The sequence below is a fragment of the Manacus candei genome, unplaced genomic scaffold, assembly GCF_025592945.1.
Source record: "Manacus candei isolate 608988 ecotype Guabito, Panama unplaced genomic scaffold, ASM2559294v1 h1tg000109l, whole genome shotgun sequence".
Classification (NCBI taxonomy): domain Eukaryota; kingdom Metazoa; phylum Chordata; class Aves; order Passeriformes; family Pipridae; genus Manacus; species Manacus candei.
This window is the reverse complement of record NW_026138157.1, coordinates 3,164,755-3,181,589: the sequence shown is the minus strand read 5'-3', so window position 1 is coordinate 3,181,589 and position 16,835 is coordinate 3,164,755. Positions and strand designations below refer to the sequence as shown.

General features: G+C 43.3%; 1 protein-coding gene across 7 annotated transcripts in view; it reads left to right on the top strand.

Moving 5' to 3' along the window:
• Nucleotides 1–16,835, top strand: part of EVL (Enah/Vasp-like) — a 150,867-nt gene that overhangs the window by 133,280 nt on the left and 752 nt on the right. For 4 of the 7 annotated variants that reach the window (XM_051769589.1, XM_051769590.1, XM_051769587.1 and 1 more), the window contains exons 5-13: nt 1,591–1,652; nt 5,752–5,981; nt 6,629–6,750; nt 9,508–9,568; nt 11,497–11,563; nt 12,908–12,974; nt 13,079–13,141; nt 15,423–15,489; nt 15,866–15,923. In XM_051769589.1, the coding sequence (XP_051625549.1) occupies nt 1,591–1,652; nt 5,752–5,981; nt 6,629–6,750; nt 9,508–9,568; nt 11,497–11,563; nt 12,908–12,974; nt 13,079–13,141; nt 15,423–15,489; nt 15,866–15,923 (797 nt within the window). The remainder of the gene's footprint in view (nt 1–1,590; nt 1,653–5,751; nt 5,982–6,628; nt 6,751–9,507; nt 9,569–11,496; nt 11,564–12,907; nt 12,975–13,078; nt 13,142–15,422; nt 15,490–15,865; nt 15,924–16,835) is intronic. The other 3 variants (XM_051769591.1, XM_051769592.1, XM_051769593.1) reach the window with 3 other exon arrangements.

Sequence of the window (16,835 nt, the reverse complement as noted above, 5' to 3'; positions counted from 1 at the left end):
AATTGCCTGGATTGCATATCCTGAGGATAAAAATAGTTTAAGATTGATCCCTCTGCATCAAAGTTGTGGATTTTCCTTTCCCATGTATTGAACTAGAATTGAAATATGAGAAATTTGTTTTGAAAATTAAGATATTCTTTTTTCTGCATAGTGTAACTTTATTTTTTTTTTTACTTTTTTTCTAGAAAGCTTCTATTGTAATATAAATAAGATAGAATTGTTTAACATTGTAGACTCTGGAAAGTGCACATGAAAATGTAACAGGGAGATCTCTCTGAAATATTACATAAGGAGTTAAGATAGAAATGTTGCTTAGAGTTAAGCTTACCTTACTGTACAGACCAAGAAGTAAAACTGTTGCAGAAAAAAGAAAACTGTGCAATTAAGACTGGTCCAAACATAAAGGAAACAAATTCAGGGCAAACTTGGCCTAGAAACTGTGGAAGAAAATTGTAATAAACTTAGTTACCAAGTGCTTCAGCACTAATTTCTAATTTCAGAATTGTGTTTTAATATTGTTGAAATCTTTAGTCCGTATCCATGCACTTGGCAAAAAGCCTGGCAAATAGTCTAGTTTTTAGCTATCAGTCTTTTTAAGAGGAGCCAAGTGAAGGGGGGTTTGTGGCAGGGGTCAAGGAGCTGGAGTGCTCCTTCCTGCAGGAGCACTCCAGCGTTCGAGAGCAGACCCCTGCTGATGGGCCCTTGGAACTGCACATCCCTGCGGACCAGCGCCTGTAACAATCCTTTCCCCGGGCGACACCAGGCCTGGGTAGCACAGGAGCTGGCAGCTCCTGGGGTGAAAGGTGCCAAAAAAGCAGCAGTGTAGTGTTGTGATGAGCATTTGCAGAGGAAACACAGCGGTGATGGTGCTGCTGGGGGTGCTGGTGGCACGGGGGCAACTGTGCTGGGGCTGTCAGCTGGACTGGCCTGTGCCAAAAAGGGCTTGGATGTGCACAAGGACAACAGAGGCTTTGTACAGTCAGCACCAAAACACAGATGAAGCTTTGTTTTGTTTTCATTTTGACTACAAGTGCTTTGGGCTCCTGACCCATAAGAGGCTCAGGACTGTGTCATTCTGAATATTTCCTTCCCTGGAGATATTCAGAAGCTATCTGGACACAACCCTGAATAACATCCTCCAGGGGACCCTGCTTGAGTAGGGAGGTTGGACTAGATGGCCTCTAGTGTTTCCTTCCAACCTTACCCAATTTGTGATTCTGTGATTTTATGCACTTACTCTTTCCTTGCAGTGCTCATGCACTTCAGGTTAATGGCACGCATGGTTGCTGTGCTCTCCTGGGCCTTGGGCAGTGACTATTCCTTGTGCAGAGCTATTGAGGAGTTATCTTAAGTGGATCAACCAACCCCTGCAGTGTCTGGTGAATGCAGGGCAATGTCCTGGTTAAGCTTCTCGAATGTATGAAATGGCACTGCTGCAGCCAAGGCAAGTGAAATCAGACCCATCTCCGTCTCACCAGATGAGAGTCTCACCCAAGACATACAGCTTGAGTGCTTCTCAGGGTATAAAGGTTGTACTCAAAATTATAAAGAATACATAATAACCAAGAGTTTTTTTCATTACTGTTTTAGACAAGTGATGGAGCAACAGCAACAGCGCCAGGAATCTCTGGAAAGAAGAACCTCTACCACAGGCATGTATCAAATCAAGCAGATACAGTCTTTCCCTGATTTGTCTCCTCTTGCTTTTGGTGGGATTTGTGGGGTGCTATACAAGAGCTACTCCACTAAAAGTGGTTATAGTTTTGAGTAGATTTTAAAGCATTGTCAGCTAGAGACTTTACATGCATTTGGGCATGGTTGTGTTGTTTTGCAGAGGCTCAGGTCTGGGGCATTCAGGTGATGCTAGGCAGGTTTTGCGCTTGGCAAAACTTATACAGCTGAGCGGCATTTTAGGTGTACCAAGGAGGCCTGGATGTGCTTTTTCCACACCCATGAGGAGAGCAGATAGCACAGCCACTGCTAGAGTGACTCCACGTTTCCAGGGGATGTCAGCACAGAGGCGTTGAAGTGCTGGATGTGCTCAGGCAGTCCACATTGTTCTGCAGCACAAAGCGAACTACAGCACAGAGGAAAATATAGCTCTAGATGCTCATCAGTGGGGATTTTGTGATCATGAAGTGAGGAGTCTTCTGTGGACTTTCTTAATGGAATATATATATATATTTAATGAGCTTACAAAAATCCTCTATAGCATATTAAGTTGCACTAAGCTAAGAGAAAAGATGACAGGAATAGTTTATAACTACAAAATATGGCTTTGCCTCTCTGAAAGAAGGCAGAGCAAGGAAGCCAAGATGGCCATCTTATGTTTGGGCTTTGGTTTTGGGCAAGTTTTTTCAGTTAATCTGGTCACATAAGTGACATGTTTTTCCTCAGCTGTTAAAACTTTTTAGTTTTTGACTTGAAACCATTTCAGACATACACACACACCTTCAGCGACAGAAATAGTTGGACTTCTCTTTCAGCAGAGATTAGTGTGCTATTCTGCATAAGAAACTTGGCCAAAATCCTACCTTGGCATACACAAGGAGCCATACACATGGCTCCTAGGGGTTGCTAACTGTCCCCTCTCTGGCTACAAGGTGGCTACCTCTGTGTTCAGCATATCCCTTGCAGCTGTCCTGGTGCAAAGGTGATGCTCGTGATCCTGACTCAGTTTCACGTGGGGCTTGGAGGAGCCTCACTGTCACCAGAGCATGCAGCCCATCCCATGCTGCCAGGGTTCTGCTCCACACACCCCTCCAGCTCTGCTGAGGGCTGGAAATCCCCAAGCTGGTGCCTGCACCATCTCCTCTTTGCTTTGTTTGAGTTTCTGTTTGCGTTTACTTCACGGTTCCTTTTTCTTCATTCCACTTTGCCTTGGTTTCATTCCTTGCTGCATACCCACCTTATTCTTTTCATTTGTCTTTTCTGTTCTTTTAGTTTCCACCCTTCAATTAAGTCTCTCCTCTCCCCTCTCTCAGCCCCAGTCTCCTCCTCCCACCTCCAGTAACTGCGGTGCTCCTGCCTCTGGTGTTGTGCTCCCCCCACTACCTCATGCCAGCACTGTCTCTTCAGAACCCTTTGTCCCTGAGCCCGGCAATCAATCCCCTTTCATATCCCAGTGGAGAGCCAGAGAGCCCCCCCAGTTCCTGCACAGGCACTCGGCCTCTGAGCTGCCAACAGCCCCAGGTTCCTCCCCTCCCTCCTGCCCAAACGGCAGGACTGTAATGCCAGGCATCAGGCGAACCTCGCTGTCTCCACCCCCTCTCCATCATTCCCATTTTCCCTTTGCCTCTTACCAGCCTCTCAGGGGCTCTTCTCTTTCGTGCTCTCCTTGGTCTTCTGCTCCCTCTGCCACAAGTGCACCATCTCTGCAGAGGGGTGATGTCCTGCAGCCACGTAGTCCCACCATCCTGCCTGCAATTCCTGTCCCACCTGACAGGGTCAAGGGACCCACAGATAAAGCAGGCCAGGAGACCTCAGCAAATGTACCCCTGAATGGCCATCCTGAAGAACAAATTGCTTTAGGCCCCTCTGGGACCCAGGTGAAAAGCGTGGATGGGTCCTTCTTGCCACACCTAGGAGGTGCACCCTGCTCCCCACTGCCCACCATCACCAGCCCCCCCACCTCCTCTGGCCAGGCTCCTTCCCCATCCTCCCATCCATCATCTTGTCCTCCACAGCAGTGTTGTCAGCCCATGTCACACTGTCTTCCATTGCCTCCCCCCCACGCTGCTGTGTCTGAGGTGGCTATGCCCAGGAGGAACCCTCCTTACATGACATCACCAGCCATTGCCCACTTGAGTAAGTACTGATTCTGAGTGAGTTGTGACCTGTGTAAAGCCATAGCTGTCAGCTGTTTAAAAAGCCCTGTTGGCACTGCCTGTAACCATTAGAAAACGGGCTGAGAGACCCAAAGCTACTCCTGCTGTATGTGATTTCTGAAACTGAGATGGAAAAGTATCCAAATCACTCAGGACTGGTCCAGGGACCAGGCAAAAAGTAAGCATTACAGAGCCAGGACCCTGTAGCTGGGTTGTTGCAATGCATATTCTTACTGTATTAGGCCAGATGGAGATGCCATTCAGCACAGTCAAATTGCTTCAAAGAGCCTCATATAGAACCTGTTTTCAGCTGGTCTAAACATAGCAGATGGGCTCTTCTGAAGCTGGAGGCCAGGTCTGTGATAGACTTCTTGTCAGTGTAGGAATACTGGTAGAGGTTGTGATTTTTACTCTTTTTCTTAAGTGGTATTTCTGTTACCAGCAAAAGATAGAACATGGATTTTAGTTAAGTTACCCAGAATCCCCTGTGCCTGTGTAATTTATTTAATTCTCTTCCTGGTGTAAACTGCATTTATAGTTGTGGGCTTGTCACTATAACTATTCCAGGAAACCTTTTTTCATTGAAGACAGATCAAGAGCTCAGGTCTGGCCACTTTGCATATGTTTTTGATTTCTAGTGCCTACCTAAAGCCTGCGGAGTTAGAACACTTGCAAGTAGTGCCTATTTGCAATTCAGAGCATAAGTTTTGTGACTTGGATCTATTCATGTTTATAACCACATATAATGCTAAGGTGACATGCCTGGAAGAGGAAGAAAACTAAAACATTTCCTTTCACTTTCTGCTAAAAATATTACTGTGACCACTGAAGGCTCAGTCCTTCAGCTGATACAAGTCCTTGAAATCTACTTAGTTCAATAAAATTTTAGACTCGCATCAGTCCATTATTTTGACTCAGTTCAATTTTTGCCTGAGGCTGGCCTCTAATTAGGTGGGTGTAGTTTTGCAATTACAATTAACTGTACCCACAATGAATTACTAGCTATTATGTTCATGAACGAAAGAGGGCTTGAAATGTTTTAAGTATTTCTAATAGCAGCTATGGTTCATTTCAAGAATGGAATTGGGAGTGTGAAATAATGGCAGAAGTAACCACAGAAATAAGGCAGTATTGTAAGAAAATACAGATAAGAAGAAAAACAGGCTGTTAATGTTAAATACAGTTTCCAAATGTTTCTCACTCAAAACCCACCTGTCTTTCAAAATAACACTTACTGAGCAACTGAACCTGTGATTTTGCACCAGGAGCAGCCTGTTCTGACAGAGTGTACATGGGGAAATACCTTGGGATGGTGTATTTGTTCAACTGACCTGTTACAGACAGGGAAAACACTGCAACGGAGTTACCACCATCAGCCCCTCCAACAGGCTGCTGCTGCAGTGAGGAGCTTTGCTGAACCTCGGGGTGCTTGGAGCTGGAGTCTCCCCTGATTATTTTGCAAAACTGGCTGAGGCCACACACCTTCTGTTCGACAGAAAGGAGGATGTGTCGCTGTAACCCACGATTCTTATGAAAAGCTGATGTTAACCGAAGTCCGTGGAGTTCACTGATGTAGTTTTTTATCTCCATGTAGAAAACTATGGGAGAAGCAGAAGGATGTGCCACTTATGAATTGGGAAGCATTGTCCATGTTTTGATTTTGACACAGAATAGAACACTAGCCCGGCCAGGGAGAAGAGGGAGAAGGCTAGTTTGTCAGTGGCAGGGTCTTGCAGGAGGACATAACTGTAGCTGACTGACCATTGATACAAACACCATTCCCATACTTCCGCATGCATGGAGCTTCCTTGAATTGATCACTCATCCTGCAGTCAGGTCATGGCCTAGGGGGTGGGAACATGACCTTGTCTATGGGCTGGAGGAGACAGTGCTTCATGTCTAATTCCTATTCTCTGCATTTCAGGCCCAACACTTCCACCTGGTCACCCCAGTGGTGCTGCTGTGATCCCTGCTTCTTCTGGGGGGCCCCCACCTCCGCCACCCCCCCCAGTCCCTCCACCACCCATGGGAGCTGCGCCCCCCCCACCGCCCCCGCTGCCATCCGGCGCCGGCCAAGGGGCTGGCACTGAAGATGGGTCAGTGTCAGGGCTCGCAGCAGCTCTGGCTGGTGCCAAACTAAGGAGAGTTCAACGGGTAAGGAGGTGCTGCTGGGATTCCCCAATGGGCTCTTGTCTGCTGCAGGAAAGCCTGGCACAGCTGGGTGTAATGGTCTGCAAATCCAGCTTGAAACATGGTGAAACACGCTTCAACTGGGTGGACTTTTAAATGTGAGTTTGCAGTGAAAGTAAAGCTGAGCAGGATTTGTCTGCTGGAGTTTACTACACTCTTCAGAAAATGTTAATTAGCAAATGGCTGCAAGTTCTGACATTGTCAGGATTTCATTACTTCAGCAAAGTCCACTGTTGTACTCTTTGTTAGTGTTTTCAGTTTTTATAAGTGGTTAGAACTACGCTATGCTTACAAAAACCAATGTAGACTTTTGAGGCCTCATGTCAATAGGTGTCCACTTAGGTAAGGGTTGCTTAACCATGCATAAACATAACCGTGAATAAACAGCACTGTGGGTTTTTTCATCGTTTGCCCATATAATTGCCTCACCCAGACCTTTTTTTTGTTTTAGTAAGGGTTCATGTGGGTCTTCTTCCCAAGGCAGAACACATCTTTATCTCTGGTTTCGAGCTGTAATTGTGATCACTGTTCCTAATACTTAAGAAAATTAATCATTAAGGGTGTGGTAAAGGAAACATTTCATTAATTCCAGTGTTGATTTCTGTCTTAAGCCAGAAGATGGTTCAGGAGGGTCCAGCCCCAGTGGGGTCTCTAAGAGCGATGCCAATCGAACAAGTAGTGGAGGAGGTGGAGGAGGACTAATGGAAGAAATGAATAAATTACTGGCAAAAAGGTTTGTACTTACACTTCAAGTAAGCCCCATGAGATCTGCAGCAAATTGTGGAACAAAGTGCTGTCATTTTGGGTTAGCAGTTGGGTCACTTTGGTGCTTCTTTGCAGTTTGACAGGTCCTGCATAGATGTTGGATACCAGTATTGCCTGGCCTTTAATATGAAAGGTGTTGCAGCAATGATACCTGGCAAGGTATAGCTTCTGTAGCAGATCCTGCATCGTGGTAGCTTTCAAAGATGGTGATAAATGCATCCTCTGGGCTTTTGCCATTTTACTAGATCTGTTTCAAAGTTATGGTTTTCAGTAAGAGTAAACTGTGAAAGGAACTTAAACAAATCATTCTTTATGTCACACATTCAGGATGTTGAGCCCAAAAATAAAAACACAGTTGCAATGAAAGGACAAGACCTTGGCAGGTAAACTATTATTAATTCTCAGTGTGTTTCAGACAGACTAGCCTAGTTATTCTCCACTAAGGCAAGTTGTTATGTATCAAGCTACCAGCTGTTAAAAGGCGCTCAATTTTTCTAATTTTTTTTTCTCTTTTCCCCTTATTCCATCAGTAATGTTCTGTCAGACTCCCAAGTTCCTAGTGTTAGATGCTTTATTTTTAGATCTAATTTTTTTTAACTTATGAACAGTGAAGGAAAAGGATGAATAAAATAATGAGGGGTAGGTATAGTTGTAGAGTGTGCAGAGATGGAGTTTTTAAATAATGTTCTCTAGCATAAAGACAATTCCCAGCTCAAAGAATTTGATTCCAACTTTTCTCCATGTCCTGTTCATTTCAGAAGAAATTCTGAAAGTGGACTTTAGATGTAATCCTTTGAAAAGTATTAAATAAATACACAACACTCTAAGAAGTTCCAAGCAGTATAAAGAAGCAAATAGATAATTTTCTTTCTTTTCAGAATTAAAATAGCTTGACAGCTTTTAATAGTTTTTTACTGGTTCTTGGGCTCCTCCATATGAAGCAGTTGTCTGAAAGCAAAGTAAGGTTTGGTGACTAGATGCTGGGGCAGCTAGCTCTGTTCAAGCAAGCAAGCTGAATGGACATCTCAAATGTTTGGATATAGAAATTGTACACACTTCTGTGGTTCTAGTCAAAGGTGTATGCCAGTATGGCTTTTTGCAGTGGATCTCGTGTCTTCAGGTATTCAGGGTCAAATTTCCCTGATGCCTTAACAAAAGCACTCGCACTGCTGTGAGCACTCTGCTGCTTCTATGCTGAAAATAACTGAGCTGCAAATACTTTCCCAGGGAGTTGACAGCAACAGAATTGTCCCCTAAATTTTGCTTCACAAAGCCGTGGAAGTAATTGGAAATATGCAAGTGTCAGTCAAGGGTGCAATCTGGGCACATGATGTTAAACTGATACTGACAGGACTTCTTTTGGCTGCAAACCCCTTTTTATGCATGATGACATAAAGGAAGAACCTGGCACTGTGTTTCAGGTTGTTCTTACCTGCTTTACTAACCTACTCTTATGAGGAGGTAAAAAAAATGTTTTTTTAAGCTGAGCATGTTCGATACAGAAATCACAGAGTAATGAGCATGGGATCTCAGGGGGCCTTTTCTGAGCAGTAAACCCCATGCTCAGAAACAGGGAATATGTCTAATGCTCAATAAGTAACTGAGGAAAACGCTTTTGAGAGTTCAGGTGCTATAAAATACCACTCTCTAGGTTTAGTGGGCCCCCTGAGAGCAGCCCTTTGCCTCAGGACTGAAATGTAAACAGCATAATGAACTCACAAACCACTGTCATTTCCAGCCCAGTTAAGTTTGTTGCAGGACATAAATCTAACACTGGTCTCTCACCCTGGCAAATATTTCTCTCATTTAGATTTGTAATAAGTATAATTTTTTTTGTTAGAAGAATCAGGTAAATATTAGGGAAAGACTACAAAAATTATTACCAATCTAATAAACTTATTAATGCAGTTGAATATCTGGAAATAATTCCCACAGAGCACAGTGTCCTACAGAACATACTCATCTGTTTGGGTTTTTTTGGTCAAATTTTCATCAAATCCTCCAAATTGTGTATCCAGTGTGGCTTTTCTCAGAAACCTTTCTTAGTGCCACTTGGGATTTTTTTAAATATGAGATGAATATTACTCTCTTCAGAAGCAAGACTTAATGAAAAACCTGTCATCTTGGTGTTTTAAAAAACATCTGCTAAGGGTAGTGTTCACAGGTGGATAAGGGTAAAGTTCAGCACAACCAAAATCCGTGTGGAGGCTTGAGCTGCAGTTCCCCTAACTGTCTAAAACGGAAAATTGGATATCTGGAGCTGACTGAGAACAGTGTCATCACTGCAATACCCATCTGAGCCACCTGGGAGGGACGAAGGGGGGATGGCTGGTCCTCAGAAACCCCTGTGGGGGTTTGAGTTGTTCCTCCGGTGTAAGAACGAGGAGACACAACTTCCTGAGTCCTGGGGAGAAGCCATCCCTTTCTCACCCAGTTTCATACCCAGCTGTGCTTCCTTCCTCCACTACAGCACATTTCCTTCTGCTCTGCACCCTGTGTTCCTCTGTTAAACACTGCCTTATAATATTGCCCCTCTCCCTGAGTTGTATCACTGGGGCCTGGATTCCTCACCTCCACCCCAGTTCTACACAACTGAACACATCCAGCCATTCCCTAGGATGAACGATATAAATAGTAACTCCCACCAAAGCCTGAATCAGTCCTCCCACATGGATGTGTTTCTAGCGGGTTGACTGTGTGTTCTCTCTCATGTTCCTTTGCAAAGGAGGAAAGCAGCGTCGCAGTCAGACAAGCCAGCTGACAAAAAGGAAGAGGAAAGCCAAAATGTAAGTGAAAGACTCCTCACCATTGTGCTCTTGCAAACTCCTTGTAAAGCAAAGTCCTGTGCTCATTCACTGTGTGTGATCCAGGAATAGATGTACACATGCAATCAAAAGCTGAATGTAACTGCTTCCACCTTTTCTGGGAACACCACCTTATAAACAGGAATTGTCACTTTATTCATAGGCTAAATCCAAACCAGGCACTTTTTCGTGGTCTGATCCGAATGTTGTAAGGGGTGGTAAATTCTTGCCCTGTAAGAAGATGCATTAAACTTCCTGGCAAGTCAACCTGAGATCATGTTCAAGTTTCTTACTTTACGTTTGAGGCCTCAGCTAAGCTGAAGTGGATCATCAACCACGGGGTGTAACTCTGGATTGCCAACCTCCACACAAAGTGAGAATCAGCTCACTTGAGACCTGAGTGCACAATGAACATGTCTGGGAGGGATGAAGGGTAAACAGTGTATTAACTGTTAGACCATTCAAAAGTCAAAATACGTGTTCATGACACCTACACTACAATGACATAGAATTTGGACAATTTCATTTCTATTTTAACTATTCTGTCAGTATATTGTCCACAAAAGCAATTATACAGGAGGCTTTATTTGATACAGTCTTAGGCTGAACTTGATACAGCAATTTTGAGTTCAACATGCAGATGAAAACATTTTTTTACCCATGGAACTAGTAAAGCATGAAAGATCTTTCCTGTTTCAAGAGAGGGCAGGATTTGCACTGTGTCCCTTCCCATGTGGTGCTTTTCTGGGCTGCTGCTCATTCAGCATTCCTGTTGCTAGCCAGTACCCTCATGAAGGCTTTCTGCCATGGCTGTGTGCCTCAATTGCCTATATAGAGATGTTCCCCCAAAGACAAAGTAACAACTTCTCAGTAGAAAATCCATTCAGAAAACGTAGGTCTCGCCCCAGGCTGAAAGGTTTGTAGCAAGAGCAGGAATAAGGAGTTTGCACTGTTTAGGGAGAAATGCGGAATTTTTTGCATGTTCCTTGAGGGGTGCTTCAAGCATGGAATTTGCCTGTTGAACTCACTATGCAACCATTGCTCTTAATCTTGCCCCAAAGCTGGTTTTGAACCGTATACTTGGAGATGAAAGGCACCATTTGGCTTCTAACTAATCAGCCTCTGCTGTCTTTCTATCCCTTCTTCTCTCCTTGAAGCTCTACATTAGTTTATATCCCCAATGAAACTTTTCAATAGCACCAAACTGTTCAGAAAGGTGTTTTAGAGTACATTTTGTGGTCAGGGTATCTTCTATCAGACTGGGTGCAATTCCATTTTACAATGCATAGGTAATGCTTTGCTGAGCATGTTTTGAGGGCTGCTAAATGATCTTGTCATGTCAAACATATGGATGAATTGTTTATGATGTCACACATAAATCCCAAACAAAAGAGTACAAATCTGTGATAAGTGTTAAATCTTCTGCTTAAGAGGAATACTGATTGATTTAGTTACATTCTGCTAGTACCTGGACTCCTCTCACTGATACCAGTGGCTGTCCTGGGCTGAAAGGCTGGGATCTGAGCTACTGTTCCTTCAGATGGCTCAGTATGCATATCTCAGAGAGTTTCTAAATTTGGGAAATGGATGGTTTGTATTTAGGCAACAGCAGACAGCACTTTAGAGTGGTTTCAACCTGGTTTGGTATATAGAGATAAGAACGATTGAGTGTAATCCTGAAAAGGTGTCCATATTAGCTAAAATAAAAAGGATGTATTTTGCCATTCTAAAGGGAGAGAAAAGTTAAAGTTTAAATAGTCTTGAGCCCATACCTTGGCAGCAGTGCCTGTTGGACATGGTTGGAGGAAACTTGCTTTTGTACCACACATGCTACCACTGGTCTCCAGAGTAGAAGAGGACTCTGTGCTTCATCTCCAAAATTCAGTAATGTCCTGTTTTTCTCTTTATAGGATGATGCTAGCACCTCTCCTTCAACCAGTACACGAGGCTCTGCCCAGCAGCAGCAAAATTCATCAGGTATTAAGTCCAGCTACTAGTGTTGCAATTGTCTTCATAATCTAGTCTTCTCCACCACCTCTAGGCTCTGGATTCATTGCCCTACTTCTGAGTGCAGCAGCAGTAACTAACAGAAAAATTCCTGAATAGTTATTGTTTTAAAAACTGTACTCAGCAAGAAATTATGATTTTATGTGCTTCACAGCCAAGAAAATTGCAATACAGCCAGTTTAGTTATTGGGGTCCAGTCATGTAGCTGAGGATCTGTGTCTTCAGCATTGTGCACCTAAATCTTCTAAGAGAAAAAAGCTATATTATTATTTTAATTTTTGTAGTGTAGATGCCTTGATTGATACAGTTGAGGTTTGGATCTCAAAGTGCTATCCTTCCTTAGCCTAGTAGCTTGTTGCAATAAGGCTGATCCTGAGAGTTACTAGATTAAATTAAGGAGCCCCCAAAATATGTTTTTCCTGCAATTAATTGAAATAACGGTATCTGAGTAGATGAGCTGCAAGCAGTCACATTCGTCCTTGCATCAGTCTTGGCTTTTATGCATGCTGAAAGAAATCTCTCCCAAGGGAATGAGTATTTAACCATTCCAGCTTCCTTTTGGAACAAAACCATGACTTGTGTGCTTTGCAAGGGAAGGACAAGAAGCCAGGAGAAAGGTGCATGTAAATGAGGAACAAGATCTAGAGATTTTGTGGGAGTGCCCATAATTCTTTTAAAGGCCTTTTCAGGACCTCACAGAGGAGCAAATCCTTGTATATAATGCTGTATGTTACTCGAGTCCCTGAAACAGTGCTTACCGTGGTCCCCATTCTCCTCCTAAAGTGAAGTGAACTTTCAGTAACAAGGGTTATGTAAGTGCAGCTTCTGGGAAGGTTCTGTGAATTAGAAATGAAGTCAACATTAAATAAATTCTCTGTGGAGATTTGCATAGTGGGATCTCACTGCCCTGTTTTTAGATACACCCGCATTTTCTACTAACTCTGCAGCCAAAAAACTAAGACTTTTTAACTTAAAATATAAATAAGTCTTGTACTGAATAAAATAAGCCTTGCAGCAAGTAGCCTGTATTTCCTGATAAAAGTGATTTATGTTTTTCCTTCTAGTGTTCCAGTACCATGTCTTTTTAGTACTGTTTCACTATCCAGTCCCTAATTAAAGGGATCACTAAGCAGATTTTTGCCAATGCTTTCCCTATAATGTAGGCAACTGCACTCATTCAGCTATCCCACTTTCCTGTTTTTTCCAAGTCACTCATCCTAACTGAAGGAAAGCATCTGTATAAGACAATCAACTTCAAGACATTTTTGTCGTTAGAGCAAAATAATGAACTAGTTTTTCATGTTTGTTTTTCAGACTCTGGGAAGAAGCCATGGGAAAGGAGCAATTCTGTTGAAAAGCCTGTATCTTCATTACTTTCTAGGTGAGCTGCATGGGTTGTCCCTGTGGCTGGCTAGCAGTCGGGATGGTCATGCTGTCCCTGTGGCACGTGCACAACTCATGTCTCGTTTCATTCCATTGCTGTAGAAATCCATCAGTGGCGAAGAGCTGTGAAGCTAAGAGCCCCACACAATCCCACGTGTCTTCTAGGTACTGGCTAACAGCCTGGCTTCTTAACTGTCTTGGCTTGTCCTTTGGCTAATCCCATCATTCAGCACTGATGTTCGTCTTCCCTGAAGTCTTTTACTCATTCATTTACAATGTGCTTTATCTGTTGCTGCACAAAGTCTGAAGGTAGAGTGTGTTGTGTTAAAGGCTTGTTCCATGGAAAGAGCCCCCTGCTCATGAGGGCACAGGCATCACAGATGTTAATCACACTGAAGCAAGTGCTTAAACCATCTGTGTGTGAGAATCAGAGACATGGGCTTGGCAGTGCTGTGCCATGTGGAAGGCAGGTTTTGGAGCATCTTTTTACAGCAGTTTCAGGATGACCCTGCCGATAGGTGAAACTCTCATTGCCCAACCTCTGCAGAAATAGAAATGCAAAAGCAGAAATGATCTGAAGAGTCTGCAGTTGGGATAAGGGAAGTTGTTCTTCCACCCATGCAACTGCAGTCGATGCATAAGAAAGGAGAGCAAGGCTTGGGGCAGTAAATCAATAAAATCAAGCTGTAAAAAGGCACAGTAACAGATAGGGCATTCAGACATATGGGGTTCAAAAACTAGCAGGTTTCAAAAGCCAACAAAACCTAAAGTAGGACTCCAGAAGTCCTTTCAGTCAGAAGAGCCAAGCTGCAGGATCAGCGCCCATGTTTTTAGTCACAGAGATTGACTAAAGTTTGATGTTGGACAGCTAAAGAGAGGCTTGCTTCCAGTGCTGGTTGAGAGCCACCCAGTGTTACTGGACACTGAGATGGATGGATAAGCTGAATAGGGAGGTAGAACACAGGCTTAGATATGTTTAGCATTTGCTGCAAAGAGATGTAAAATTTTATGTTATTAGGTATATGATAGTGCTGACAGTCTGGAGAGAAAGTTGCCAATGGCAACTATCTGCATATGCTTGCTGCTGTGTTACAAATGCTGTAACACGCCCTGCCTAAATATTCAGAGGGATACATCCATGTTACTATAGCAAAATACAGTTTTGCCAGCCCTCCTAAAACCAATGGAACATGTTGGTTCTAGGAAAATATGAGTTTCAAATAGATGCAGAAAGACTGTTCTTTCTCCTTGCAAATGGGAATGAAATGTGGGCTATTGAAAGCAGCCATCATGTTTCACTAGCTGCCTTCTATGATGCTATTCCATCCTGAGAGGAGGAGTTCAGCGGGAAAAAATGCTTTCCTAATTTAGCACCTGGAGTAGTGCTCAGCAGTAGTAGTGCTTGCTTGAAAAGATTTCTGTGGGGGAAGTGGGGCAGGTTTCTAAAGCTCTCGGTGGTGACCTCTTTCTGTTCCTGGTCAGTTTGATGGCCATTGTATCTGCCTTAACTCCCAGCTTAGCTGTGTCATGGTAGGACACATGTCAAGGTTTCCCAAAAAAGGGTCGCAAGACCAAGCAACCCTTGCAAGGAGTAGCAGCATCTCTGCCAGCACCTATTTTGGGCTCAAAGATGATGGCAAAATTATTTGAAGCCTTTGTATAGTTTCATGGTTAGTTTTTAAAATGTTTTGGAGTTACTGATTAAATGAGAAAGGCAAGCAGCTTCTACTTCCTTAATTTATTTTATCAGATGTCATCAGAGTTCAGACCACTGACTAATATGTTGAAAGACCAATAACATTCACGTGTAACAGTCATTAAGGCCAAACTGGCTTAGTTTCTGGGTCAGTAAAAACTGACTGGGATACATAATGCTATCAAGAAACCACACTTGACTAAGTCAGGTCTTCCAGGGAAAGGATTAGTGGCTTATTATTTTCCCTATTATATTTTTCTAACCTGTAATCTACTATTAATTTAGCCCCCAGTTAAAGCCTAGGTTGCCAAGACAGGGTTGCTGTACAGAAAACAGACTGTGAGAGAAAACCAGACACGTAGCTTGCAAATTGCAAATACTATAATAAAACACATTGTTCAGCAGGCTTTATCCCCTCAGCATTTTCAAGTCTGAAATCATTAAGATTCCCAACACCAAAAAAAAAAAAAAAAACACGTTTCAGTGCAGTCTTTGTGCTCCCTCCAATATGTCTGCAATGGGAGAAATTTCACAGCATCTTTGAGGGTCAGGTTGTGCATATGGGAGCAGTGCTGCTCCCTGGCTGCCAAATGCTCTCGAGCAGCATGATAAGGAGCCTCCTGTCCAGCACTGGAACACAGGAGCTCCTGCTCTGCAGCGGATTTCATCCACACCATCAGGTACGTGTAGCTTAGCACACATTACAAGGAACTAACTGGGTTTTTTAATGCTCTTCTTCCGTTTCTCAAGGATGAAACCAGTGAGCAGCAGCAATGATGTGGCTATGGATGCCTTAGATTTTGATCGAATGAAACAGGTGAGTGAAGAAGCCATTTGCACTTAAGAGATTCAATGAGCTACCCATTTTCCCCCATGCATGCGCTGTACAAGCAAAACAGCTGTTCAGTCTTCTGATTTCCTCTATAACTAGGTGCTTAGAGAAGGGCTAGCTGGTGAGCAGCAAGAGAGCACAATCTCACTGCTATTTCATCAATATGTCTGTACAGAAATGTGCAAATAAATATGCCAGCATCTTCTGCATCCGTGCCCGGGAGTGCAGAAGTAGCTGTTTGTAGTGCCAGGCTCTGATCGGCCGCGGAGGCGGGGGACAAGCACAACCGTGTTAAACTTGCATTTTCTTCCACCAGTTAGAAGGAAATTCTGAGCAGCTGACTTGTGTTTTGTCTCATCAGGAAATATTGGAGGAAGTTGTAAGAGAGTTACACAAAGTGAAAGAGGAGATAATTGATGGTAAGAAAGAGAAAAATTATTATTTTTCTCATCTTTATGACTAATTTCCCATAGATAAGATGATAGGAACTGCAGAGAGTTCCCTGGTGTTTTCAGACTTCTCTGAGCAGCTCTGATTTATACGAACATTTGAAGAACAAGCATCTACCTTATCTGAGCTCTGACCATAACATTGTGTTTACATCCTTTATTATGCTGTTGATGAGCATTTTTACCACCAACCTATGAGAAATTCACTGGCTGGTGTTTCTCACAGGTGGGAGGGTGAGAAAGGGCCTGCCCGTGGCCCATGTCACATCAATTTATCACAATTAGCAAGCGTGAAATCTTGTAACTAGCTGGCCACACAGGTCCAGGATGAGGAGGGGACAAAGGCAGCTAACTGAAAATCCTTCCCAAAAATCTTCTGTAGGCTTCCTGTGCTTGAAGAGCTAGTTTAGACCTTCATTTGGTTACAGCTTTCCAAATAGCCATGCATTTTTATAATTCATTGAAAAATACAGCAGCTGTACCAAATGTATCAGTACTTTTTTTTTATAAATTGCTTTGCAATATACAACTGAAAGTATTTTTCAGGGCCACTGTTGAAATGCTCAGTAAAATTCCCATTTGAAGCCCACATTAGGGCATATGAAGGATGCATGTCCACACACTGTACTCCCCACCTTAGATTACACAGAAGGGAAAACGAGGAGACTGTAAAACAGCTAAAATCCATTCCCTGTCCCCTTGCTCTAGACCTGTGTGCTCACAAAACTCGGGGCAGTTTGCAGTTGAAGAGGCCCTTGCCCAAACGCTACCGTCCCAGCAGCTTGGCCCTCAGAGCCTCCCTAGTTCATTCCAGTGCAAAATAAGGCATTCACATACACCACAGATGCAACTTCTTAAAGTAGTACTGCAGTTTGCAAGCCA